Source organism: Strigops habroptila, chromosome W, assembly GCF_004027225.2.
Source record: "Strigops habroptila isolate Jane chromosome W, bStrHab1.2.pri, whole genome shotgun sequence".
NCBI lineage: Eukaryota > Metazoa > Chordata > Aves > Psittaciformes > Psittacidae > Strigops > Strigops habroptila.
This window is the reverse complement of record NC_044301.2, coordinates 13,373,150-13,401,000: the sequence shown is the minus strand read 5'-3', so window position 1 is coordinate 13,401,000 and position 27,851 is coordinate 13,373,150. Positions and strand designations below refer to the sequence as shown.

Sequence of the window (27,851 nt, the reverse complement as noted above, 5' to 3'; positions counted from 1 at the left end):
ATCCGTTATTACTCCATTGTATTCCTTTTGCTTAAATCATTACACTCACTCTGAATTTACAGAAAACACTTTGCTAGGCTGAAGAAATTGAGCTCATATATGTTTCTGCCCAACTTTACTGTACTAGTACCATAACTTGATTTTTCTCTAATCACAATCTTTTTTTCTTGCTGTATTAGAATGAGATTTATTTATTAAAACTGTCTTATTACATTTGATGTGGTAACAATTTGAAAACAACCAAATGGATATTAAAAAAAAAAAATTAAAAATCCAGTGGATTTTCCTCTAGACCTCAGACTCGCTTCTAGTTCCAGAGTAAGAAACACATTCTCTCTTGCTTCTGCATCATTTTTAGTAACTGACATGAAGATTCAGACCAAGACCTGAGATTCAGACCTTTATCAGCTGAGAAGCTGGTTAAGCAGACACACAGATCTCTCAGTGTTGGAAAGGCTTTTAGGTATAGCTCCTCTGGTCTGCGCATGATTCTGTTCTTTGTTAGCGCATGCCATTATCTTCCAGACTTGAATACCCATCCTAGCTATAAGCTAGGTCCTTTCCCTCCTCCACTCCTCATTTTCTGCCTAATTTTCCACTAGGACAAATGCACTTGTTAATTCAGCTTATATTTCATTGTTGGTTTTGTTCCTCTGTTGTCATTTACATGTCCTCCTATTATGTACAATCCTCTCTATGTTCTCTTCACACATTGGTGGATCATGATCATCTCTCTTGACACTTCTATCACCTTCTTTTCAAACATTTTCCTGAAGTTCGGCATTTTTTCCATCTGCATCTTCAGTACTTAACGGTTCTCTTCTGTGAAGCACATAATTTATCATATATAAATAGCCTCAATCGGATAGCTACTCAAAAATAAGTTTCCAACAGTTTTTCTATCCAGTTATCTTCAGTTATCCTTTCCTCAGGTTTTTTCTATTGCTACATTAACAGAAGTTGTGTTTTCTCTTTACCTTAAATTCACTGCTTGGAGGAGGAAAAAAACACCTCCTCACAGATCTTCAAGATTTCTATCTTGTTTGCTAGCCTGCACCACTTTTACTCTTCAGCTTTTGTTGGGTCAGTCCTGCCATCTAATTGTCATTTGGCAGTCCATGAGCCCAGAGCAGGGGAAGAGAATATACATACACTATGTGATGCAAAATACCTGAACAAACACCCCCTCCTTCCAAAAGGACAAAAGAGCCAAGTAACAAAGAAAAAAAACCTCTTACTGACAAAAAAAAAAAAAAAAAGGTTTTGCTTTTTGTTCATTCTGCAGTTTCCTACAAAGTCTACTGTGTACCTCTCTTTGTCTTCTGGCTTTCACTGAGCATAAAAAGTCCTGCCAATTTTTACCAGGCAACTCTTGGCTTCCAGATCTTCTGTGTCAACAACTAAAATACTCCTTCTTATGAAGGACAATTCCTTTAAATTAAAGAATAAAATCTTGGATTCATCATATGTCCATCAATAAAATTCACAGCAAATCCTTTCAACCTATATTAAAACACTCTTACTTTGCAGATTTCCTTCCTTCTCTCCAAATGCCTGGAAGAAGAGCTGGAACTTGTTGGCCGTCTCCACGATTACCTTCCTGCACTTTGAGTTCTACATTATTGTAAGGATTAAACTTCAAAAAGTACCATCGTGCAGTTTATCACCACAGTTAAAGTGTGTCTGGAGATTGTCATCAAATAGATGCATAGAACCACTACTCTCAAGTTACCCTTAGAAAACATTTCTGTAGCATAGTGGCAAATAAACTGTTATCATAATCACAAGATAATCCTGCATCCCACTGTTTTCTACATCATTTGACTTGATGTGGACAAATAAAACAGAAAATTAACATATGGAGGGAGACTAAAAATTGAATATCATATCCCTGTGCTATATCAGGAAGAGCTAAACAAAACACATCAATAACAGTCAACAGTTATAGCCTGTGCCATCTGGTCAAAGGCCCATATTACCAACATCATATGATAGATCATCTCTAGAATGGCTAATTCCTTCAGGTACTGGAGGCTTCTCTCTATCATGGTCCACTTGGCTGAGTGACATGTAACACTGTCCTTGTAGGAATACTTTTCCTTCACAGCTGCCAAGAGCCGTCTCCAAAGGCTGAGGTCTCGTTTCTCTTTCACAATCGCTTTGTCAATTCCTCCTTCCCTAGCAAGTGATCCCTGCTGCTTGGCTTCCCTACTTTCTAGTTCCTGACCGTCGGCCCCATTGTCTCAGCATGGGAGCAACCAGGTGATGATGTGCTCCCCTGGAAGACAGCTGAAATCGTTTTGCATATTCCGCAGCTAAGTCAAGGTCAGGGATCAAGAAGTTATCTCTTCCTCTGATTCCTGTACTAACTCCTCTTGTTCTGATGTCGCCCCATCTAGTTCACGCACTGAGTCCTCATCTTCCTTCACTGCATAAGTTGGTTTTCGTGCCTTTCGTTTGTTTTTCCTCTTACTTATAGGGGCAACTGATACTGGCATGGATTGATCCTTTGGTTCAGCTGCAATGTCTTTCACTGGGATTGGAGCGTGCCCTGGGTTCCACTGTAACAGTTATTTTTCTCCTTCTTAGTAGCTGGTACAGTGCTGTGTTTTCAACTTTAGTCTGAGAACAATGCTGATAACACACCGATGTTTTAGTTGTTGCTCAGTAGCACTTACCCCGATCAAGGACTTTTCAAGTCTCATGCTCTGCCAGGGAGGAGAGGCACAAGAAGCTGGAGGAAGCAGAGAGAGGACACCTGACCCAAACTAGCCAAAGGGGTATTCTATACCACAGCACGTCATGCCCAGTATATAAACTGGGGGGAGTTACTTGGAAGGCCCAAATCGCTGCTTGGATCAGGCTGGGTATCAGTCGGCGGGTGGTAAGCAATTGCATTGTGCATCACATGTGTTTATTTTCTTTTCCTTTCCCCTTTTAGTTTTATATTCTCTCCCCTTTTTATTTCCCTTATCATTATTATTCTTGGTGGTGGTAGTAGTAGTAGTTTTGTATGATACCTTAGTTATTGGACTGTTCTTATCTCAGCCCATGGGATTTACGTTCTTTCGATTCTCCTCCCCATCCCTCCTGGGAGTGGGAGGGAAGAAGCAGGGGAGTGACAGCAGCTGCATGGTTCTGAGTTACCGGCTGGGCTTAAACTGCTACAGTACTTTTGTGCCACCCAATGTGGGGCACAAAGGGTTGAGAAAATGAGAGATCTGACCAGAATGTGTCTAATCATATTTGTGATAAGCACTCATTGTTTCAGATTAATAGTGACTCATCATTGAGGAGAGATGACAATGGACCCTACACGATTCATTGTGAATCAAGCAGAAGCCACTTTATTGTTCCCACGATCCCTTTATATACAGAGTTTTCTATCTCTACATGCGGTCATGCACCTTTTGATTGGTAAAAGCCCTCTTGCACGAGGCAATCACGTGGCTCGGTAAGTGTCCTTATTGGATCACCTAATTCCTGGTGTTCTTCCCATGTATCCTACAGCAGATGTTTTCTTCCTCTTATCTTCTTCTTGGTATGCGGCTGCATGCTTAGAAGAGGCCCTCATATGGCTGGCTCATCACATGTCCACTGTCCTCCAAATAGGACCCCACAATTCCCCCTTTTTCTCTTTGAACCAGCCAAACTTTCTTCAAGGAATTAGTAATCATGTTAGACACTCCCTTTAAGATACAGGGAACCATTAACAATACAATCACAATTATACTTAAAATTACAATGCCTTGTTTACAAAGATCTAAAAGCCATCCCGTTATGCCTCAACCCCTTAACCACTTATCTAAACCTGAATTGACCACCGTTAGTTTGTTCATGTTGTCTTTTATCTCCTTGAGACTTTTACGAATTGACTCCGAATGGTCAGACAGATTCATACAGCACATCCCTTCAAAATCCTCACACCTGTGACCCTGTGCTAAAAGCAAAAATCAATTGCAGCTCTATTTTGCAAAACAGTGTGTCTTGTGCTATCTACATCATTAAGCATTTGCGTAAATACTTCTGACGTTAAATTTATCTGCTTTGCGGCCCAACACCCTAACTCAGTCACGTCTCCTAATGCTTTTGCTGCAGCTACTCCAGGTGCAAACAAGGAGGCGATAACTCGAGACGGCACATCCCAAAATTGTACCTGATCATTACAATTGGGCCTCAGTTGTATCCTTGTTGACAAGTAATATTGAGCTCTAACTTCAACAGTGTGTCATTTGACACATATCCCTTGAACCATTGTGACTGATAACCTTCTACCCCGCACGTGCCCTAGAACTTCGACAATACCATCTGACCCCACAATACTCGCAAACACACAAACTCCAAGGCTCCCAAGTTCCACAGTTATGGCACGGAGTCCTTAGGTGCTGGGGTGTTTGCGGGTGGGTCATGCAACTTTTCTTGCCATGGCTTTACCCACTTGGCTGGTATCCATCTGGTTCCTGTATCTGTAACAACACATGCATATCCTCTTCCCCATGTGATTAACTTAAATGGTCCTTCCCAGGCCCCTGTTATCCCGTTTTTAATCATTACCTTGCATTGTCTGCTCTTAACTTCTTCCAACCCTCCTTGTAGACCAGCCCCATGTTTTACCATTGGTGGCATCAAGCTATCTTGCGGCAATCGTAAGAAATTTAACACATATAGGACTTTGTTTAATCTATCTGTTGGTGATATAGCACTTTCTCCCCCTTTTTGTTTTTGAAGCAAACGCTTCAATGTCTGATTCATATGTTCGACCATAGTCTGACCGGTAGGTGAATGGGGCGTACCCGTCACATGAGTAATGCCCCAGAGCTGGAAAAACGCTTGCGTGGAATGAGCTACATAGCCAAGGCCGTTGTCAGTTTTGATTTCTCGTGGCACGCCAAGGGCCGCTATAGCCGAACGCATGTGACACTGCACATGTTTGCTAGATTTGCCAGTCTGAGCTGTAGCCCAAACTGCAAGAGAAAAACAATCCAAGCAGACATGCACATATTTTTGTTTACTGAATTCTGGGACACGTGTAACATCCATTTGCCAAATTTCTAAAGGTCCAGTACCACGAGGATTGACTCCAGGAGCCAAGCCTCCGGTATACTGTTGACAATCAGGGCATGACTGGACAATGCCCTGGGCATCTGATTCAGACAGCCTGAATTGGCGGCGCAGTACTTTGGCTGACTGGTGGAAAAAATCATGAGACCGTCTGGCTTGCGCGAACTGGTCCGTTGAGGGAGCCGTCCCTAGCGGCACTACCAGCTTGTTGGCTCTCCGGTTGCCTTTCGCAAAGCCTTCGATTATTCCTGTGTGATTCCGAATATGGGTGATAAAATATTCACATTGTCTTTCTGACAGCAATAGCCACAACCTCCGAAATAGTTTGTACAATACCTCATCGTTTATCTCTTTCAGCAATGCTTGTTCTATATGTGATACAACTCCTACTACATACAGTGAATCACAAACAACACTGACTGGTGTTGTCTTCCATCGAGCAAACACTTCTACCGCGGCTCGCAACTCCAAATGTTGTGTGGAGCCTTGACAGTCTGTTAAAACTACATCATGCCATTGCCCGTTGGCCTGCCACGTGATGGCAGCCTTTTGAGATCTTCCTCCTGCATCTGTAAAGACTGTAGCACTGTCTACCGGACGTGCAGAGCGTCTAGGTCGCTCTTCTATTTGACAGGAATGTAGTACACTAAAAAAATTGTGTGGCGGATAGTGCGCCTTTACTTCACCCGAATAATCCAGCAATGCCACTTGCAATAAAATACACTGGAGCAAAGCCCAAGCTAAATATTCTGCCACTAAAGGTATTATGATAAAAGATGGTTCTTTCCCTGCTATTTCAACAATTCGATTTCGCCCCCTCATGATTAATTGTGCTAGCGCCTCCATTCGTGTTGTAACTGTCCGCTTTGACTGTGCCGATAAAAACGCCCACTCTAATAACCGCAAAGGATCTCTTCCAGGAATCCATTGCAGTATTACAGCAAAAGGGTGCTGCTCACTATTGATTATTGCTAAACCTATCCCATAATCAGGCTTCCAGTGATGGGTGTAGGCTTTACTAACTTTTATGCTAATCTGCTGCAAAGCCTCTTTGGCCTCATTTGTCAACGTCTGGGGTGTGTTTGCACCACCTCCTCCCCTGAGTAACCTCATCAGAGGTGTCAACTCCTCATTGGTAATACCACGTAGGTCCTCACCCAGTTTAAATCTCCTAACAATTTTTGTACATCATTCAAGGTGTGGATCTCCATCCGGAGTTCCACCTTTTGAGGTCAAATAACTGCTTTGTCGATTTCCCAGCCAAGATACTTCCATACTTCTGTTTTTTGTATTTTTTCAGGGGCCAATTGTAGCCCGTTTGACTGCAACACATTTTGTAATTCAACAATCAACTGGTCTCCATTCGGCTGTTTTCCGGCTATCAAAATGTCATCCATGTAATGATAAATAAGCAAGTCTGGATGCGCTTCACATACCGGAGTAAGTGCCCAGGCCACGTAAACCTGGCACATGGTTGGTGAATTTTTCATGCCCTGCGGTAACACTACCCAGTGGTACCTTTTCATAGGTTCACTTTTGTTTACGCTCAGTACAGAAAAAGCGAATTTCTGATAATCTTCTGGATGCAGGGGAATGGTAAAAAAGCAATCTTTTAAATCGATAATTAAAATGTCCCATTTTTCGGAATCATATTTGGGGAGGGTAATCCAGGCTGTAACGCCCCCATATCCTCCATGACCTCATTAATTTTCCTCAGATCATGCGATAGGCGCCATTTGCCACTTCTCTTTGGAATTGTAAAAATTGGGGTATTCCAAGGGCTTGTGGTCGGTTTAATGTGACCTTTCTCTAATTGCTCCTGTCCCTTTCCAAAGCTAAAATTAAGGGATCTGGCAGAGCTCTCTTAATTCCACATTCCTTCTGCCACTCCTGCTGGTTTCTTAATGTGAAAAACATATCTGCATACATTACTTCGCTCTGTTGATATCCCATTATTAATTTTATACATACACACAAGGGATCCCACAAACACACTCCACACAACTACAATACCTAAACCACAAAAAAAATCCAATTAGACAAACAATATTAATGACACAATCACAACATACAGTGCAGCCTTAACCATATTATATCGTCAACCCCAAAATCGTTACTGTGATAATCCACAAAACTAGGTCAAATACCAGCAAGTCACAAACAGAAACAAATCCAAATGTATACCAATCGAGTGCTAGCAGCCGGGTATACACCTTTACCTACGAGATTTCTATATCTTGATTTACGGAAGGCTCCAAACAAAAGGTTAACCCACCAAAATCCAAACTTCAAACAGACTCCTGCGCAGGACGTCTCCTATGACTTGCGGAATGTTAACCAAAACAAAACAATATTTACAAAAGAATACCTTCTTAAAGATGGTCCTTGTCTGCTCCCGCAGTGATCCAAGTGAGTCGAGGGGTCCCTCCAGGAAAATTCCCCGGGGGCCCTAGGGACCCTGTTCTCAGCGGGTCCTGCAGCCAAGCAGAGAGGGTCCCATCTGGGTCGCCAAATTGATGCAGCTGCATGCTTAGAAGAGGCCCTCATATGGCTGGCTCATCACATGTCCACTGTCCTCCAAATACGACCCCACACATCATAATGTTGATTTATTTGCTCTCAGAGTTGTTGCGCTTGGTCTCAGAGTTTCAGCATGTCATACCTTCCTTGCAGACAGCATTTGCTGTTTTTGTGTTTATAGGTTTCGGGCCCGGGCTAAGGTTCTTGTTTCGCTGTACTTCATGGTAGTGACTTGTAATACAATAGACTCATTGATCATGAAACTGGACTGGTATGCGTTCTCAGAGTGGTCATCACCTCTATATTATGGGAGGCATGTAATGGGAATTTTTAACTATTACACATGGGTTTTTTTCTTCCCTCAGGGGGTCAACCTATGAAGGAGACATCCCCTCACACCCTTCACTCCCCCACCAGGCTATTTAAAATAGATTACGGGAATGTTAAAGATCTTGAATATCCTTTCAGTGCCCGTGAAAGCAGCCTGCTCCTTTTACTGAGAACCAGCATGTTGCTGAATATGCTCTTTGTGTTTTGCCTATAGCCATACCACCCTGAGAATGCCCGTCTTGTCCGATCTCGGAAGCTAAGCAGGGTCGGGCTTGGGTCTTGTCTAAGGTTAAACGACAATCTAAGAAAACCATCAATAGATCTTCCCCGAGGCTGGACAGACATGATTTGCAGGGTGTGTGGGATCGTATAGGCAATCTCCCAGGCCAGTTGTCCCTCCAGTGCTTTGAAATTTCACTCCTGAACAAAAGTGAAATCTGGAAAAATTAGCAGAACACTTAGACAAGGTGTGCTGTCATCCTGGCAATACCAGAAAAAGACAACTTACTGAAATATGCTGGGGTTTGGCCTACGCATACAGAGCTCTGTTCTGTAAGGAGGAGGAAAAAGATGTCTCTGGATCTGATGAAGAAGAGATGGAGAAAAGATTCAGAGCAGCCCTGCGGAGAAGGACTTGGGGGTGTTGGTTGATGAGAAACTTAACAGGAGCCGGCAGTGTGCGCTCACAGCCCAGAAAGCCAACCGTATCCTCGGATGCATCAAAAGAAGCGTGACCAGCAGGTCAAAGGAGGTGATCCTGCCCTTCTACTCTGCTCTCATGAGACCTCACTTGGAGTACTGTGTACAGTTCTGGCGTCCTCAAGATAAAAAGGACACGGAGCTGTTGGAGCGAGTCCAGAGGAGGGCCACAAGGATGATAAGAGGGCTGGAGCACCTCCCGTATGAAGAGAGGCTGAGAAAGTTGGGGCTGTTCAGCCTGGAGAAGAGACGGCTGTGTGGAGACCTCATAGCAGCCTTCCAGTATCTGAAGGGGGCCTACAAGGATGCTGGGGAGGGACTCTTCATTAGGGACTGTAGCCATAGGAAAAGGGGTAAAAGGTTCATACTTAAACAGGGGAAGTTTAGGTTAGATAGAAGGAAGAAGTTCTTTACAGTGAGGGTGGTGAAGCACTGGAATGGGTTGCCCAAGGAAGTTGTGAATGCTCCATCCCTGGCAGCGTTCAAGGCCAGGTTGGACGGAGCCTTGTGTGATACGGTTTAGTGTGAGGTGTCCCTGTCCATGGCAGGGGGGTTGGAACTAGATGACCTTAAATTCCTTTCCAACCCTAACTATTCTATGATTTTATGATTCTATGAAATTCTATTACAACATGCAAATTATCCATTCTCTCTGTGTTTTCTCTCTTCCCCAAAACACCATAGAAACCACAGACACTAAATACTACTTCCACAGTGATTACAACAGACCAGAGACAGCAAGCTGAAAAGAAATTCATGCGGAAGAGGAAATGTTTCTCATGCCTCACAGGCTGGGCAAGTATATGAATTTTTGCAAATTCTGAAGCTATGTACAGTTCACAATAAACAGCTAAAATTAAATGAGACAGATGGACAACTTTTTCTACAGTTCGTGCAGGATCTGAAACAAGTAAATGGGTGGCTAAGGATCTGAAGATTAGTACAGACTATTCTGTTCATGAAGATCTGTGAAATGTCAGAAAGACATAAAAGACTTTTTTTTTTCAGCATTTATTCCTACTTTTTGGTTTTGTCTTTTTTTTTTTAGTTAGGGAATGTCGTCGTCTGAGCCCAGCCGGTAACCAGGAACCATACAGCCGCTCGCTCACTCCCCCGCTTCTTCCTCCCCCTGCTCCCAGAGGGATGGGGAGGAGAATTGGAAGAATGCAACTCCCACGGGTTGAGATAAGAGCAGTCCAGTCACTAAGGCATAAAATAAAACCACTACTGCTACCAACAATAATAATAATGATAAGGGAAATAACAAGGGGAGAGGATACAATTGCTCACCACCCGCCGACCGATACCCAGCCCGACCTGAGCAGCAATCTGCCCATTCGGGGTGACTCCCCCCGGTTTATATACTGGGCATGACGTGCTGTGGTATGGAATACCCCTTTGGCCAGTTTGGGTCAGGTGTCCTGTCTCTGCTTCCTCCCGGCTTCCCCTCCTCCCTGGCAGAGCATGAGACTGAGAAAGGCCTTGGTAGGAGTAAACATTACTTAGCAACAACTAAAAACATCAGTGTTATCAGCGTTGTTCCCAGGCTGAAAGTCAAAACCACAGCACTGCGCCAGCCACCAAGAAGGAGAAAAATGACTGCTATAGCTGAACCCAGGACAGTATCCACCCCTTATTCCAAACCATTCACATCATGCTCAGATCCCACATTTTTCAATATACCATCGCTTTTGTCTCATATATATATATACACACACATCCACAGACAAAGAGAGAGATATAATGCCTTAGTCCATGGACCAAACCCTATAAAGTTGCTGAATTCATTCAGTCCATGATGTCAGGCTCCACCTCTTGTAATAGTCTCTCAGGGCAGGAGGGACTGTGTGTAGTGTTGGGTTGTTGCCTGCTGATGACACCGCCAAACTCGTCCAGTCACTGCTGAGCTTGCCTGGTTTTGTCAAAATTCATTCTTTGTTGGGGTGATGATCGGAGGGAAGGCAGGGTCAGTTGATGGTGACCTGAAGATATCTAGCTGGTGGGCTATAAAAGTGTTATAGAGCAGGCAACAACATACAATTGAGTTCACTGGTTGTCTTCTCCCAAAATTAAATCCCCTTGAGGTACACATCGGACTTCCCCATCTTCCTGCATTACCCACCAAGTATATCCCAGTCCCCGAGCAAAAGCAATGCCACGAGTGGGGTTGCCTTTACCTGAAGCAGGAATAACCCAGACTGTCTTCCCCAACAAATTCTTTATGTGCACCACAGGAACTTTATCCCCCTCTAGAGTATGTAAAAGTTCTGATTGGGCTGGGCCAGCCCTGTTGGCAGATCCCCTAGTGTTGACCACTGGTAAATGTGTATCCCAGTGTTTGAAAGTCCCACCACCCATTGCTCTCAGTGCAGTTTTTAACAGCCCATTATACCATTTGATTTTCCCAGAGGCTGGTGCATGGTAGGGGATGTGATATACCCACTCAATGCCATGCTCTTTGGCCCAAGTGTCTATGAGGTTGTTCCGGAAATGAGTCCCATTGTCTGACTCAATTCTCTCTGGGGTGCCGTGTCACCACAAAACTTGTTTCTCAAGGCCCAGGATAGTGTTATGGGCAGAAGCGTGGGGCACAGCGTATGTTCCCAGACATCCGGTGGTTGCTTCTACCACGGTAAGCACATGGCGCTTGCCTTGGTGGGTCGGTGGGAGTGTGATACGGTCAATCTGCCAGGCCTCCTCATACTTGTACTTCAGCCATCATTCTCCATACCAGAGAGCCTGTAACCACTTGGCTTGCTTAATTGCAGCACATGTTTCACATTCTTGAATAACGTAGGCAGTAGAGTCCATTGTTAAGTCCACCCCTCGATCACGAGCCCATCTATATGTTGCATCTCTGCCTTAATGGCCTGAGGGGTCATGGGCCCACTGGGCTAAAAATAATTCACCCTTATGTTGCCAATCTAAATCCATCTGAGCCACTTCAATCTTAGCAGCTTTATCCACTTGCTGGTTGTTCTGGTGTTCCTCTGTGGCCCGACTCTTGGGTACATGAGCATCTACGTGGCATACCTTCACCACCAGGTTCTGCACCTGGGCAGCGATATCTTGCCACAGTGCAGCAGCCCAGATGGGTTTACTTCTGCATTGCCAGTTGCTCTGCTTCCATTGCTGCAACCACCCCCACAGGGCATTTGCCACCATCCATGAGTCAGTCTAGAGATAAAGTACTGGCCATTTTTCTTGTTCACCAATGTCCAAAACCAGCTGGATAGCTTTCACCTCTGCAAACTGACTCGATTCAACCTCCATACAGCTGCCTTCCATCTCTGATTCATTCCCACAATACAGCAGGACCCATCAGTAAACAAGGCATATTGCTTTTCACTCTCTGACAGTTCGTTATATGGTGGGGCCTCTTCAGCACGGATCACCTCCTCCTCTGGTGACATCCCAAAATCTTTGCCCTCTGGCCAGTCCCCGATGACTTCTAGAATTCCTGGGTGAATGGGATTTCCTATTCGAGCTCATCGAGTCATTAGTGTGGCCCACTTATTCCATGTAGCATTGTTTGCATGATGTGTAGAGGAGACTCTGCCTTTGAACATCCAGCCCAGCACAGGCAACTGGGGTGCCAGGAGGAGCTGTGCTTCAGTGCCAATCACTTCTGAAGCAGCTCGAACCCCTTCATAGGCTGCCAGTATCTCTTTTTCAGTGGGAGTATAGCTGGCCTTGGATCCTCTATATCCCCGACTCCAAAAGCCGAGGGACTGACCTCGAGTCTCGCCTGGAGCTTTCTGCCAGAGGCTCCAGGTAGGACCATTCTCCCCGGCTGTGATGTAGAGCACTTTGAACACATCTGGCCCAGCCTGGACTGGTCCAAGGGCTACTGCATGAACTATTTCTTGTTTAATTTGTTCAAAGGCTTGTTGTTGCTCAGGGCCCCATTTGAAATCATTCTTCTTCCGGGTCACGTGATAGAGAGGGCTTACAATCGAACTGTAATTTGGGATGTGCATTCTCCAGAACCCCACAACACCTAAGAAAGCTTGTGTTTCTTTCTTGTTAGTTGGTGGAGGCATTGCTGTTATCTTGTTGATCACATCTGGGGGGATCTGGCGATGTCCATCTTGCCATTTTATTCCCAAAAATTGAATCTCCTGTGCAGGTCCCTTGACCTTGCTCCATTTTATGGCAAAACGGGCCTTCAGCAGGATTTGTATTATCTTCCTCCCTTTCTCAAAAACTTCTTCCGCTGTAAAACCTGACACGATGATGTCATCAATGTATTGCAGGTGTTCTGGAGCTTGCCCCTGTTCCAGTGCAGTCTGGACCAATCCACGGCAGATGGTAGGGCTGTGTTTCCACTCATGGAGCAGTCTGTTCCAAGTGTACTGGACGCCCCTCCAAGGAAAAGGGAACTGTGGCCTGCATTCTGCTGCCAAAGGGATTGAGAAAAATGCATTGGCAATATCACTTGTGGCACACCACTTGGCTGCCTTTGACTCCAGTTCATATTGAAGTTGTAGCATGTCTGGTACGGCAGCACTCAGTGGTGGTGTGACTTCATTTAGGCCACGATACTCTACGGTTTGTTAGTCTCCACTCTCCATTAGACTTTCGCACTGGCCATATGGGGCTATTAAAGTGTGAGTGGGTCTTGCTGATTATTCCTTGGCTCTCCAGTCTATGGATCAGCTTATGGATGGGAATCAGGGAGTCTCAGTTGGTGCAATATTGCCACCGGTGCACTGTTGTGGTCACAATTGGCACTTGTTGTTCTTCTACCTTCAGCAACCCCACAACAGAAGGATCCTCTGAGAGACCAGGCAAGGTGGACAGCTGCTTTATTTCCTCTGTCTCCAAGGCAGCGATACCAAAAGCCCATCTATACCCTTTTGGGTCTTTGAAGTACCCTCTCCTGAGATAGTCAATGCCAAGGATGGATGGAGCCCCTGGACCAGTCACAATGGTGTGCTTTTGCCACTTTCTCCCAGTCAGGCTGATTTCAGCCTCCAGTACAGTCAACTCTTGGGATCCTCCTGTCACTCCAGAAATATAAATGGGTTTCACCCCTTGATACCTTGGTGGCATCAGGGTGCATTGTGCACCGGTGTCTCCTAGAGCCTTATACTCCTGTGGGACTGATGTGCCAGGCCATCTGATCCACACAGTCCAGTAAACCCGATTGTCCCTCTCCTCCACCTGGCTGGAGGCAGGGCCACTCTGATAGTGATCATAAGATTCCCCACTTAGGTCTTGTAGAAAGGGATTAGTATTCCTTATCACAGGAGCTGGAGTAAAATCAGCTCTTCCACTCCATCTGGGAAGCTGCTTACTGGAGACTGAAGCAGCAACTTTCCTGGGAGGATCATCCTTGACCATTGTTCTCCTCTTCAGTTCATTCACCTCTTGCTCCAGAACTGAGGTAGGTTTTCCATCCCACTTTCTCATGTCTTCTCCATGATCCCGCAGGTAAAACCATAGGGTGGCCCATGGCGTGTACCTCCTATATTTTCTTTCTCGAGCAGTAGGGCGCCTTCTGTTAATAGCTGAGACATGGGTTGGTACGCGTGGGGAGCTGGATAGATCGGATAAATCATCTCTCAATTGTTTGAACTCCTGGGACAGTTTTTCCACAGCTGAAATGATGGAAGGGGTGAGATTGTCTTCGAACTCTTGGAGCTGACAAATCAGTTCATCCACTGTTGGTGGTGTTACGTCATTCCAGGTCATTGATGCCAGTGAGTGGACATATGATGATGGTGCACTCCATGTAAGTTTCCGCCACATGGGTCATGTACATTCGACTTCATCTGAAACTACGGATGCATTCCCCGCATCCAGCCTACAATACATCATCTCTAGAATGGCTGATTCCCTCAGGGACTGGATGCCTCTCTCTATTGTGGTCCAGTTGTCTGAGCAACTCATAATATCATCCTTGTAGGGAAACCTTTCCTTCACAGCTGCCAGGAGCCTCCTCCAAAGACTGAGGGCTAGCTTCTCTATTGCAATTGCTTTTTATTTCCTCTTTCCCTAGCAATTGATCCCAGCTGCTTGGCTTCCCTACCTTCTAGTTCGCGACCGTCGGCCCCATTGTCCCAGCATCGGAGCAACCAGGTGACAATGTGCTCCCCTGCAAGATGTGTGAAATCTTTTTGCATATTCCACAGCTCAGTCGAGGTCCGGGGTCGAGAAGTTACCTCTCCTTCTTCTTCCTCTTCCTCTGATCCACGTAGTAGTAACTCTTGTTCTGATGACGTCGCCTGTAGTACATATATTGGTTCTTCCTCTTTCTTCACTGCACGGGTTTCTCTTTGCGCCTCTCGTTTGCTTTTGCTTACAGAGGCAACAGACATTGTCACAAACGGGCCATTTGGTTTAGCTGCAGTGTTTGTCACTGTGGTTGGAGTGACTGCAGTGTCTGCCACTAGGATTGGAGTGGCTGCAGTGTCTGCCACTAGGGTTGGAGTGGCTGCAGTGTCTGTTGCCGGGATTGGTGCAGCTATTGTGCTTGGGGGTTGAGTAACACCAACAGCTGCATTGTCTGTTGCTGTCGGGGTTTGAGTAGCTACTGTGCTTGTCACTGGGGTTGGTGTAGCTGCCGTGCTCGGGGTAGCCACATTGTCTGTTGCTGTCGGGGTTTGAGTAGTTACCTCTCCTTCTTCTTCCTCTTCCTCTGATCCACGTAGTAGTAACTCTTGTTCTGATGACGTCGCCTGTAGTACATATATTGGGTCTTCATCTTTCTTCAGTGCACGGGTTGCTCTTTGTGCCTCTCATTTGCTTTTGCTTACAGGGGCAACTGATATTGGCACGAATTGGCCATTTGGATTAGCTGCAGTGTCTGTCACAGTGGTTGGAGTGGCTGCAGTGTCTTCCACTACGGTTGGAGTGGCTGCAGTGGCTGTTGCCGGGGTTGGTGCAGCTTGTGTGCTTGGGGTTGAGTAGCACCAACAGCTGCATTGTCTGTTGCTGTTGGGGTTTGAGCAGCTGCTGTGCTTGTCACTGGGTTTGGGGTAGCTGCTGTGCTTGGAGTTGGAGTAGCTGCACTGTCTGTTGCTTTGCCATCAGATCCAGAGACATTTTTTTCCCTTTGAAGATTAGTATTGAGCAGGGCTCTGTAGGCATAGGCCAAGCCCCAGCACGTTGTAGCAAGTTGTCCCTCTCTGGTATAACCAGAACGACAGCACACCTCTTTTAATGTTTTACTAGTTTTTCCAGATGTTGCACTTGTTCAGGGGTGAAGTTCCAAAGCACTGGAGGGGCCCACTGGCCTAGATACTTGCCCATACTATCCCACACACCCTGCCACTCCTGACTGTCCAGCCTCAGGGAAAATCTCTTGGTGATCCTCCTATATCGTCGTCTAACCCTAGACCAGTTTTGAACCCGATACAGCTTAACTTTTGAGATCAGACGAAATAGGATGTTCCCAGGGTGAGTTGGCCGTGGTTAAAACATATTCTGTATGTTTGCCAACATGCTGATCCCCAGCACAATCAGCAGGCAGGTCTCAAGGGTATTCAAAGGCCATCCAAAACCTTCAGAACTCTCAAATGCTGTTGTAAATAGCCTGGTGGGAGAGCAGGGGGTGTAAGGGAATACCTCCTTCGTAGGTTGACCCCCCGAGGAGAAAAAAAATTATATGTAGTTGCTAAAAAAATTCATTAAATACCTCCCAAAGTATAGAGGTGATGGCCACGCTGGGAGCTCATGCCAGACCAGTTTCATGATCAATGAGTCTATTGTATTACAAGTCATTACCATGAAGTACAGTGAAACAACCTTAGCCCAGGCCCCCCAGCCGATAAACACTAAAACAGCAAATAGTGGCTCTAAGTAAGGTACGACATGTTGAAAGTCTGAGATCAAGCGCAACAGCTCTGAGAGCAAATAAATCAACATTGTGATGAGTAGTAACAATGAATGCTTATCACAAATATGATTAGACACACTCTGGTCAGATCTGCCGTTATCTCAACCCTTCGTGCTCCACGTTGGACGCCACAAAGAACTGTCGTGGTTTGAGCCCAGCCGATAACTCGGAACCATGCAGCCACTCTCTCACTTCCCCCCCTTCTTCCTCCCCCCACTCCCGGAGGGATGGAGAGGAGAATCAGAAGAATGTAACTCCCACGGGTTGAGATAAGAGCAGTCCCGCAACTAAGGTATAAAACAAAACCATACTGCTACCACCAATGATAATAATGATAAGGGAAATAACAAGGGGAGAGGATACAATTGCTCACCACCTGCCGACCGATACCCAGCCCGACCCGAGCAGCGATCTGCCCCTTCCGTGTAACTCCCCCCGGTTTATATACTGGGCATGACGTGATGTGGTATGGAATACCCCTTTGGCTAGTTTGGGTCAGGTGTCCTGTCTCTGCTTCCTCCCAGCTTCCCCTCCTCCCTGGCAGAGCATGAGACTGAGAAAGTCCTTGGTCAGAGTAAACGTTACATAGCAACAACTAAAAACATCAGTGTTATCATCAGCATTGTTCCCAGGCTGAAAGTCAAAAACACAGCACTGCACCAGCTACTAAGGAGGAGAAAAATGACTGCTATACCTGAACCCAGGACAGGGAACAATAAACTCTTCCCCACCATCAGTATGCCTGAGGCTCCAAACCTTTTTATTTATGCTTTGTTAAGCATTCAGTTGTAAATTACTGCAGTTGACTCAGACTATTTCATTCCATTTTTTTAAATATCTCCAAAATTTTTGTCTCACTTCGCACATATACACTCTATGTTAGTACTTGCATTAGACTATAGCCAAAATACTCATGTCTAGAAACCTCAATTAGAAATATACAGGAAAAAACGTTATATTTAAAGACTTTTAAAACTGATGAATTGCCGAGGTGAATATCTCCAGAGAGGACGCCTTCAACGTGGAGCAGGGGGAAGCACAGTGTCCAGGAGCCTCAGTTCGGAGCAGCAAGAGCCACTGAGGGACACTCAAGTCCTCGACAGGACTTGCCCAGGAGCTGGCAGCTCAGCTGACACGAGCAGCTGACTCAAAGGCGGCGGCACCAGGAGGGACAGCACCAGCCCTCAGTGGGTAAAAACGCACCTCAGGGACCACAGGTGATCAGGCGTGTGGTGTGGCAGTTCGCGTGGGTAGAGAGTGGGATGGTGAGCACATGCCTCAGGACCAGGGCCCAGCTTGGGAGTTCTGCTCTGGCTGCCCCGGCGGTGGCCACCGTAGGCACCCAGATAGAGCTGATGAGAGGGGAGGCTGCAGCGCAGACCTCGGAGTGTAGACCTTGGTTGGCCTCTTGAGGCGAGGGTACAAAATGGTCAGGGCTGCACTCGGTGCGCCCTAGTGGAGGTCCTCCTGCAGCAGGTGGCTGAGGTATGGGAGGCTCTTGGTAAGCTAAAAGATGTCAGGGAAGCTGGGTTGCTTGCCCCAGGCTAAAACTGTGCAGGGGCCACAAGCGTCCATCAAAGCTCATACAGGAAAGAAGAAGGGCATTAACCCAGGAAGCTGGGAGCTAGTAATAAATAAAACCAACAAAAAAAGAAGGAAGAGGACAATTAACAGCAAGGGGCTTCCTCCTAAATCTGATGTCCCCACCCAGAAATGCTTCGCACTTCTGTAGGGGGCTGACAAGGAAACACCCACCACACCAAATGAACAACCCGCTGATGCACCTGTAAGGAGGCTCACTACTGGTGCCTCCAGGAAAAAGTGGTGGGTCATAGTAGTAGGGGACTCTACTTTACTTTGAAAGGCACAGAGGCACCCATCCGTCGGCCCGACCCAGTCTCGAGGGAGGTGTGTTGCCTGCCAGGGGCTCAGATCAGGGATGTTGCTGAGAGGCTGCCTGGTCTAGTAAACCCTGCCGACTATTACACCTTTCTAGTGGTCCATGTGGGTGCTAGTGATATAGATGATAGCAGTAGCCTGGAGAACATCAAGGACTACAGAGCCCTGGAAGAGGTGATTAGGGGCTCTGGAGCTCAGAGAGTTTTTTCATCAATTCTCCAGGATAAAGGGGAGGACCTTAAAAAAGCTAGGAGCGTTTGGCAGGTTAATAAATGGTTAGGACGGTGGTGCCATAGTCAGGGGTTTGGGTATTTAGAACAAATGACTCAATCTGGGAGGCCAGGTCTACTGGAGGCTGGTGGAGCTGGTCTGACAAAGATGGGGAAGAGCTGTTTTGGTAGGAGACTTGCCAGGCTGGTCAAGAAAGCTTTAAACTAGATGTGTTGGGGGAGGGGGGCATCAATCCATCCCAATGCTCCCAGTCAGTTGACAGCACCCGTAATAAATTCTTGGAGTGATTGAGAGATATTTCAGCTGCTCCAGCCAATGAGTCGGCTTCATTTGGAGCTCAGTTCAGATGCTTCTATACAACTGCCCGTAGTATGGGGAACAAACAAGAGGAATTAGAGATGTGTGCATGGCTACAGGGATATGATGTCAATGGCATCACAGAAACATGATGGGATGGCTCCTATGACAGGAGGGTTGGAATGGAAAGTTACAGGCTCTTTAGGAAAGACAGGCCAGGCAGATGGGGAGGGGGAGTTGCTATTTATGTCAGTGATAGGCTGGAGAGTATGGAACTCTGTCTGGGGACAGGTGATCAGTCAACAGAGTTTGTGGGTCAGGGTCAAAGGGAGAACAGCAATGGGGGACATTACGGTGGGGATCTGTTACAGACCACCTGATCAAGAGGACTCTGTGGATGAAGTGCTCTACAGACAGATAGGAGCAGCCTCACGCTCGCAGGCCCTTGTCCTCATGGGGGACTTCAACCATCCTGATATCTGTTGGAGGGACAGTACGGCCTGGCACAAGCAATCCAGGAGGTTTCTCGATTGTGTGGAAGACAACTTCCTCTTGCAAGTAATAGAGGAGCCAACAAGGAGAGGTGCCATGCTTGACCTCGTGCTCACCAACAGGGAGGGGCTGGTTGGAGATGTGATGCTTCAGGGCAGCCTTGGCTGTAGCGATCATGAGATGGTCGAGTTTGAGATCCTCAGGACAGTGAGAAGAGCATGCAGCAAGCTCACTGCCCTGGACTTCAAGAGAGCAGACTTTGGCCTCTTCAGGATCCTGCTTAGTAAGGTTCCATGGGATAAAGCCCTAGAGGGCAGGGGGGCCCAAGACTGCTGGTTGATATTCAATGATCACCTGCTACAAGCTCAGGAGTGTTGCATCCTGACTAGAAGGAAGTGCAGCAGGAGGGCCAGGAGACCTCCATGGATGGACAAGGAGCTGCTGAGGAAACTTAGAGGGGAAAAAAGAAGCTTATAAAAGGTGGAAGTGAGGACAGGCAGCCTGGGAAGAATACAGGAACATTGTATGGGAAGCAAGGGACCAGGTTAGGAAAGCTAAGGCCCAGTTACAATTAAATCTGGCAAGGGAGGTTAAAGATAACAGGAAAGGCTTCTATAGGTACGTAGCTAATAAAAGACAGACTAGGGACAACATGGGCCCTCTCCGGAAGCTATCTGGAGAACTGGCTACATTGGATTTGGAGAAGGCTGAGGTTCTCAATGACTTCTTTGCCTCAGTCTTCACTGGCAAGTGCTCTGATCACACCACCCAAGTCTCAGAAGGCAGATGCAGGGACTGTGAGAATGAAGACCTTAGGTCCACTGCAGGAGAGGATCAGGTTTGAGACCATCTTAAGAACCTGAATGTGCACAAGTCCATGGGACCTGATGAAATCCATCCACAGGTCCTGAAGGAGCTGGCGAATGAAGTTGCTAAGCCACTGTCCATCATATTTGAAAAATCATGGCAGTCAGGTGAAGTTCCTGATGACTGGAAGAAGGGTAATAGAACCCCCATTTTCAAGAAGGGGAAGGTGGAAGGCCCAGGGAACTACAGACCAGTCAGTCTCACCTCTGTACCTGGCAAAATCTTGGAGCAGATTCTCCTGGAAAGCATGCTAAGGCACACGAAAAACAGCGAGGTGGTTGGTGACAGCCAACATGGCTTCACTAAGGGGAAATGCTCTCTGACCAATTTGGTGGCCTTCTATGATGGGGCTATGGAACTGATGGGCAGGGGCAGAGCAGTTGACATCATCTACCTGGACTTGTGCAAAGCGATCGACACTTTGTCTCTAAATTGGAGAGACATCAATTTGATGGATGGACCACTCGGTGGATAAAGGACTGGCTGGATGGCTGCGCGTAAAGAGTTGTGGTCAACAACTCAATGTCCAGTTGGAAAACAGTAATGAGTGGTGTCCCTCATGGGTCGGTGTTGGGACCTGTCTTGTTCAACATCTGTGTCGGCGACATGGACAGTGGGATTGAGTACACCCTCAGCAAGTTTGCTGACAACACTAATCTGTGTGGTTCGGTTGATATGCTGGAGGGAAGGGATGCCATCCAGAGGGACCTGGACACGCTTGTGAGGTTGGCCTATGTCAACCTCATGAAAATTAACCAAGCCAAGTGCAAGGTCCTACACCTGGGTCAGGGCAATCCCAGGCACAGCTACAGGTTGGGCAGAGAAGAGATTCAGAGCAGCCCTGAGGAGAAGGACTTCGGGGTGTTGGTTGATGAGAAACTTAGCATGAGCCGGCAGTGTGTGCTTGCAGCCCAGAAAGCCAACCGTATCCTGGGCTGCATCAAAAGAAGCGTAACCAGCAGGTCAAAGGAGGTGGTCCTGCCCCTCTACTCTGCTCTCGTGAGACCTCACTTGGAATGCTGTGTACATTTCTGGTGTCCTCAACATAAAAAGGACATGGAGCTGTTGGAGCAAGGCCAGAGGAGGGCCACGAGGATGATAAAGGGGCTGGAGCACCTCCCGTATGAAGACAGGCTGAGGAAGTTGGGGCTGTTCAGCCTGGAGAAGAGAAGGCTGTGTGGAGACCTCATAGCAGCCTTCCAGTATCTGAAGGGGGCCTACAAGGATGCTGGAAAATGACTCTTCCTTAGGAACCGTAGTGATAGGACAAGGGGTAACAGGTTCAAACTTAATCAGGGGAAGTTCAGGTGTGATATAAGGAAGAAGTTCTTTACAGTGAGGGTGGTGAGGCACTGGAACAGGTTGCCCAAGGAAGTTGTGAATGCTCCATCCCTGGCAGCGTTCAAGGCCAGGTTGGACGGAGCCTTGGGTGACATGGTTTAGTGTGTGGTGTCCCTGCCCATGGCAAGGGGGTTGGAACTAGATGATCTTAAGGTCCTTTCCAGCCCTAACTTTTCTATGATTCTATGAAAGCTTGAAGTATTTCAAGGTGCTGATCATTTGCAGTTCCTATAATTTAAGCATTAGTTGAGGATAGGTATCTTAGGGCTTTTGAAAAGCAGACTGCCAGATGCTTTTAGACTTCTGTGCTTGTACATCACCTAATGTACTTGTGAGCCCTTACTAGCATTTCAGGAACGATAACAAGTCAAGATGACAAGATGCTAGGACAACATTTAAGTGCAAAGAGGACCCAATTCATCTCATTCTGCTTAAGAAGCCTCGGTTACCAGGACTAGCATCCTAAACTCCCAATAAAAATACTTCATGAAGGCACTTCTAGAGAGCAACTTGGGCTACCCGACATCCAAAAATTCAGTGTCTATGAGCAATACGGGTGGAAGGGGCTGGGGATAAATAAATCCATAACAAAAAGAAGAAAGACTATACATTTGTTATTTAATTCTCTCACTGCTTTAAACTGCACAACAGAATTCTTAAAAATTAACTATTTATGACTACCATATTAGCCAACAATATTTATTTTAGTTATTGATTGTTAATTCTCAAACACTGAAATTTGAAGTGAAAAGTTCAGAAATAGCTTTAGAAAGTTTAGGACACATTAAAAAATACACCAGAAAGATAGCAAAACTTACAGAAATTTATCAGATTGATATAAATTTTTGATGGGTAAAGGGGAGAAAATGAATTCTTCATAGATTATTCTTTCTTTTTACTGATAGGAAAACAAACTTTCCTAATTATTAAAGTAACTGCTTAGGTGCCAGCTGGCTAAGTTACACTCAATCGTAGAGTAAAATTCTGCCCTCAAGCTGTGCATTTAGCTCCAGTGATCATATCAGGAATCAGGAACAGACTCCACAGCTGTATAGGCCATCATGTCATTAACACACCTACTAAAGTCAGAGCAATGCATAAGAGTCCCTGCTTCAAAACTGCCAACATGCAAAATATATTAATGTACTTATAACTTCTGATGCTTAAATGGCCTTTCAAACAGCTATTGGTATTTTAGTTTTAATTATCTTATATATACAAGCTGTTTATCTGAAGTTCTGTAAAAGTGGCTGTTAGAACTATCGTCTATTTGGTTGCATGCAAACACAAGAAAAAAGCTTTCCACTTTGTCGTGGTTTAAGCCCAGCCAGTAACTCAAAACCACACAACTGCTCGCTCACTCCCCCCTCTTCTTCCCCCCCGGTTCCGGAGGTTCTAGCAGGGGAGCACAGCTACTGTATACCCGTGATCGATGAACGGTACCACCTGTATCAGGTGAACCCAGGACACGCTTCTATGTCAGACCTTTGCAAACAACAAAAAATAAAACTGAAAACATCTGCAAAGACTTATTTTGTCTTTGGACACTAGAAACTAACTAAGGAATCAAATAAAGATGTTTTTACACATAATACCTTATGAATTGCTTCTAGGCCTTGAGAACAGAAACAAGATAATCCACACTATGCAGTAGGATATTCTTCATAACATTCCTGGCCTACACTTCAGCCCAGTCTAACACACAGGTAGGCAGCAACCCCTACTGAAGAAAGCAGTTGCATGAAAACATACATCTCTGATTAATGCTTTTTACCAGAATGTATGCTTTTAATGCTTGCCATGAACACAAAGCCATTTTCATCTGTCTACACAATATAGAGAGAAAAACAATCTCTGTTCATTTTTACGTTTTTTATTGTTTTCTGGGATATTACTGTCAACATGACAGGCACTGTAAAATTTTAAGACAAACAGATCAATTAACTGATATCAAAATTTGATCCAGTTCTTTTTTGACTTACCTTGCCAACAAATCTGGGGAACGGTGGTCTTTGATTTTCAGGAATTAATATCGGAGGTGCCCAAATAGACCTTTTTTGTCTTGGAAATCCAAGGTTGCCTTCTATCTTAAAGATTTCCTAAAAAAGAAAGAGACCAATTACAAAGACTTTCAAAATAATATTCAGTTGTTTCCATTCCCTGCATCTTTAGGCAAAATTAACATGAACTACCAGATTCCAAGTTTTGTATTATATGTTTTCCAGCAACTAGTGATAACATATCAAACTATTTATTTAAATCTGTCAGGTTACTGCACTGTCCTGGGTTCAGCTATAGCAGTCATTTTTCTTCTTCTTAGTAGCTGGTGCAGTGCTGTGTTTTTGACTTTCAGCCTGGGAACAATGCTGATAACACTGATGTTTTCAGTTGTTGCTAAGTAATGTTTACTCCGACCAAGGACTTTCTCAGTCTCATGCTTTGCTAGGGAGGAGGGGAAGCCCTGGCAAAGGGTTGGTTTTTTTTCCTTACAGAAAACTTTATGCTACCATATCAGAAAGAATAAGAGTAGAAGTGGTTTATACACAAGCCTTACTTTTTCTGCTACATTTTCTGGAGGATTTAGTTCTAACTGAGCTTCAGGCAATTCAGCACTTTATGAGCTACAGCAAACTCTTCACATTGGCCTCTGGCCCCTAGAAAACTCTGCTCATCACACCTTTGCCTTCCCTCCCCTTCTTCTCTCTGATCCTCTTAGTGCTCTCTCTGCTGCATTTTCCCTGACACCACCCTGTTCCTTTTGCTTCCTCCTACCATCTCTGCAACTCTCCAAGCACGGTTACTACCAAGGTCAGAAACAGCCTCTCCCTACCTCCCAAAGCTCTCCCCTTGATCCAGGTGCCTTTCTGGAAAACAAAACAAAACCAACTAAACAAAAAATACCACCACCACCACAACAAACACCACGCAGAAATTTGTACTATGTTTGGAATTGTGAAACCGAAAGATTCAAATCACTACTATTCATTCAGGCTGTCATGACAGTTTTACAAAAGAAATCATAGGTTAAATTAAATGCCTAATTCCAATAAGGTAGTTACATCCTACAGATAACACTTTGCTCTGCTCTCTTAATGCAGAAACTCCAAAAACCTAAGCTTCTCAGTCAGTTCTGGAATCCATGTTGCTGTTTTAACAGCTGCTACTTTATTACAAAAGGAGAGCTCCATCCCTAGGCTGTATTTTTATAAAACTGCAAAGCTGAATGAGCTTTCTTGGTGGCACGATCTGGATATCCATCAGTCAAGAAATCCACAGGCTGCTCCTGCTGCCATCAGTATAGGTGCCTCCCACCTCATGAGCCTATCATCACCAAAACACTGCTCTACCTCTACTAGCTTTAGCATCACTTTTCAAAGTTGACAACAAACAGCAGCAAGGAAAACTCAGGTTTTCAACAGTTAGCTTTAGTCATGATAAAGTTAAAGAGGAGTGGGAGCCATGCAGAGAATCCCTTCTCACAATTTTGCCAATTTTCATAACTTTTTGAGGCTCACCCTAATAACAGAGTTCCCATCTCTCCCAAAGGCTTTGCCACTTCTCTCTAATCTTTCAGTCTGCAGGCCACTTGGGTCCCTATTTTTGTCTTTTAATTCCTCTCCCAAAAGAATTTTCCTTAATAAAAATTCATTAGAAAGTTCAAGATAAAAACATTTGAAGTGTCAAATAAAAAGGAAAGAGCTGAATTCTGTCCAAAGGCAAATGCGCAGAACAGTAAGCTTTCAAAATCACTTACACTGTAAACACAGCAGACAGTTTGGCTGGCATGCGTCTATGACATTTTTAAGGAGAGTAAAAGTGACTACCAGTGTGTCTAAAAGGAACTATCAGTTCTTTAGCTCAGCAGCAGCAGTGCTCAACTGATCGCAATTTTCACTCATGCTAACTCCTACCTTCATGGTTGCCCTTCAGCTCATGAAAATGCAAGGGAGAACTCCCAGATGCAGGCTCTTTGGAAATTTGCAAGACATTCAGATTTACATCTCCTTGTATCATAGAATGGTTTGGGTTGGAATGGACCTTTAGAGGTCATCTAGTCCAATGCCCCTGAAATGAGCAGGGACATTTTCAAGTAGATCAGGTTCCTCAGAGCCCCATCCAACCTGACCTTGAATGTTCCATCTTTCTTTCCTTACTAGTTTGAGGAGTAAAAGGAATTTTCAGATTGTTCAATATCTAGCTCTCACAGTTTTGGTAGTCATAGACCCATAAGCAATTAATTCATCACTTTCTCATGACAGGTTATCCTTACACATTCTCTGAAGGTCCACAAATGAAAGAAAAAGCCAAATTATATTCAATGAGTCAACACTGCAGTCATTAATACAAAGAAGTGAAGTTCTAAATGAAAGCAAGGTGGTAAGACTTAAGGCCTTCAAGTCCAGATTTCTGAGGAGGACTTTGGAACAAAAAAAGGAAAAATAGTATTATTTGTTTGGTTTTGTTTCTAAAGCATGTTGTATGGAGAAGTTGCATGGAGATGTTGCATGGAGAGTCTGTTGCATGGAGAAGTTTCTGCAGACTGGGTACAGAAATGTAAGCACTTCTCTGAGTATGTTTCACACTGTTTATTCTTCAAATCTTACTACTGTTTTTTAAATAATGATTTCTTCATGATGATTTCTCACTTTCTCCTCATCCCCTGGTGTCTAACAGCAACAAGACTGATTAAATGAGCAGCCAAAAGCATTACTATGGAATGCAGGTAAACAGAAAGAAAAGGTCAAGAGTACTTCACCAACACATTTATTAATTCACTGCTGTTGTGGTTATCATAATGATTTTCCCATTTGTAAAGAACAGGGAAAAAGAAAGAACGTTTTGCTTAATTTCAAGCAGCTGCAAATGACAGTTTGATCCTCAACCAGTATATAAGACAGAAGCCAAAGAATCTGTATTTCTATGTGTGCTTAGCACCTTATTCAACAGTTAAAACACTAAAAAGATTCTCATTCATGGTGGATATACTGCATATATAACAATTCTTACTGAATTCACCTACTTAATTTCTTGAAGAAGCAACACAAAAAGGATATGAAATTACTCCAGACAGAGTTGGTAAGTTTGCTTCAAATTTTCTTACAATACCAGGCTAGCATTATAACAAGAGTCTTCTTTTGCCTCTTGACACAAGTGAAACCCACAAAGGAGTTTTCAGTCATCTTTGCTGGAATCTGCTGATTAAAGGCTACAGTACCTACCATGTCTTTTTAGCATCCATGACTCCAGGCAAGTATTTATGTGCCAGGAATCTGGAGAGCTTAGAATGTCATGACCCAGATGGGTAGTGTTGAACCAGCACCCAGAGAGCCAATGGCTGTGATTACCATCTGCTTCTCCCATGCCTGCTGCTTTGTATAACAAAGAGAAACCTCAGGTGTGTCCCCAGAAACATCATCCACAAGCAAAATTTAATATATATATTATAATGAATATATGCCTTCCTAAGAAAAGTGCACCAAAAATAAAAATTCTAGGTTTCTGTTGTGGGTTTGTGGTTTGTTTTTTTTTTTTTTGTAAGGCAAAATGGTAGGAGAGAAATCCTACCATTTCTTTATTTTTACTATTTAGCTGCAATATCACACCTGTGATCATTATCTTTCAGCTGCTATTTTCATGGACAGTGGATTATCTGATCAGAATCCAACTATCATTTCACTGTCTGCCATTTTGTAAACAGCTTTTACACCCTATTTTTGACTTCATTAAATTCCCTTTCTAGATGTGGAATCAGTACAGCAACAGTTCAGCACCCAATATGCTGATTCACTGTCAATAAAGCTTGATTCCCTATTCACATTAAGCAAGCAACAAACACAGCCTCTTCATTTTTCCTAGCATTTAGGTTAGGCTGCTATTGAAAGATGCCAGTTTGCCCAAACTATGATGCTTATGCAAGTTGTAATTTCCCTAGATCCCTTGAGAACTCTCCACCCTGTTTTGTTTTTCTTTCTTTCTTTTTTTACCAGGGGTTCTTGGGAGCATTGCAGTACTTGATTATTTGAATGAATGACCTAATCACTACCCAGTAGCAGGCACCATTACTCTTGGCAAAGAAAATTTCATTAGAACTTGTCATGGGAATAAGGTGGCTGAATATTGATATCAATTTGTCACAATAAGGGCTTGAAACCTCACTGGAGTGGCAATCTGTAATCCACTATGGTGGCCAGAGAAGTGGTTGAGTTTCTTGCCATTTAGTTGTTTTTATATACTAAGCCTGATGGTATAAAATGGGGTCAGACCCAAAACA

At 44.8% G+C, this 27,851-nt stretch overlaps 1 protein-coding gene across 1 annotated transcript in view; it reads right to left on the bottom strand.

Moving 5' to 3' along the window:
• The window catches only part of LOC115619248 (cadherin-13), a 297,405-nt gene extending 271,908 nt beyond the window's left edge, over nt 1–25,497 (bottom strand). The window contains exons 1-2 of the mRNA XM_030511297.1: nt 25,492–25,497; nt 23,563–23,679 (exon numbers count right to left, since the gene is read on the bottom strand). Coding sequence (XP_030367157.1) covers nt 23,563–23,679; nt 25,492–25,497 — 123 coding nt within the window. The remainder of the gene's footprint in view (nt 1–23,562; nt 23,680–25,491) is intronic.
• Nucleotides 25,498–27,851: the final 2,354 nt, after the last annotated feature.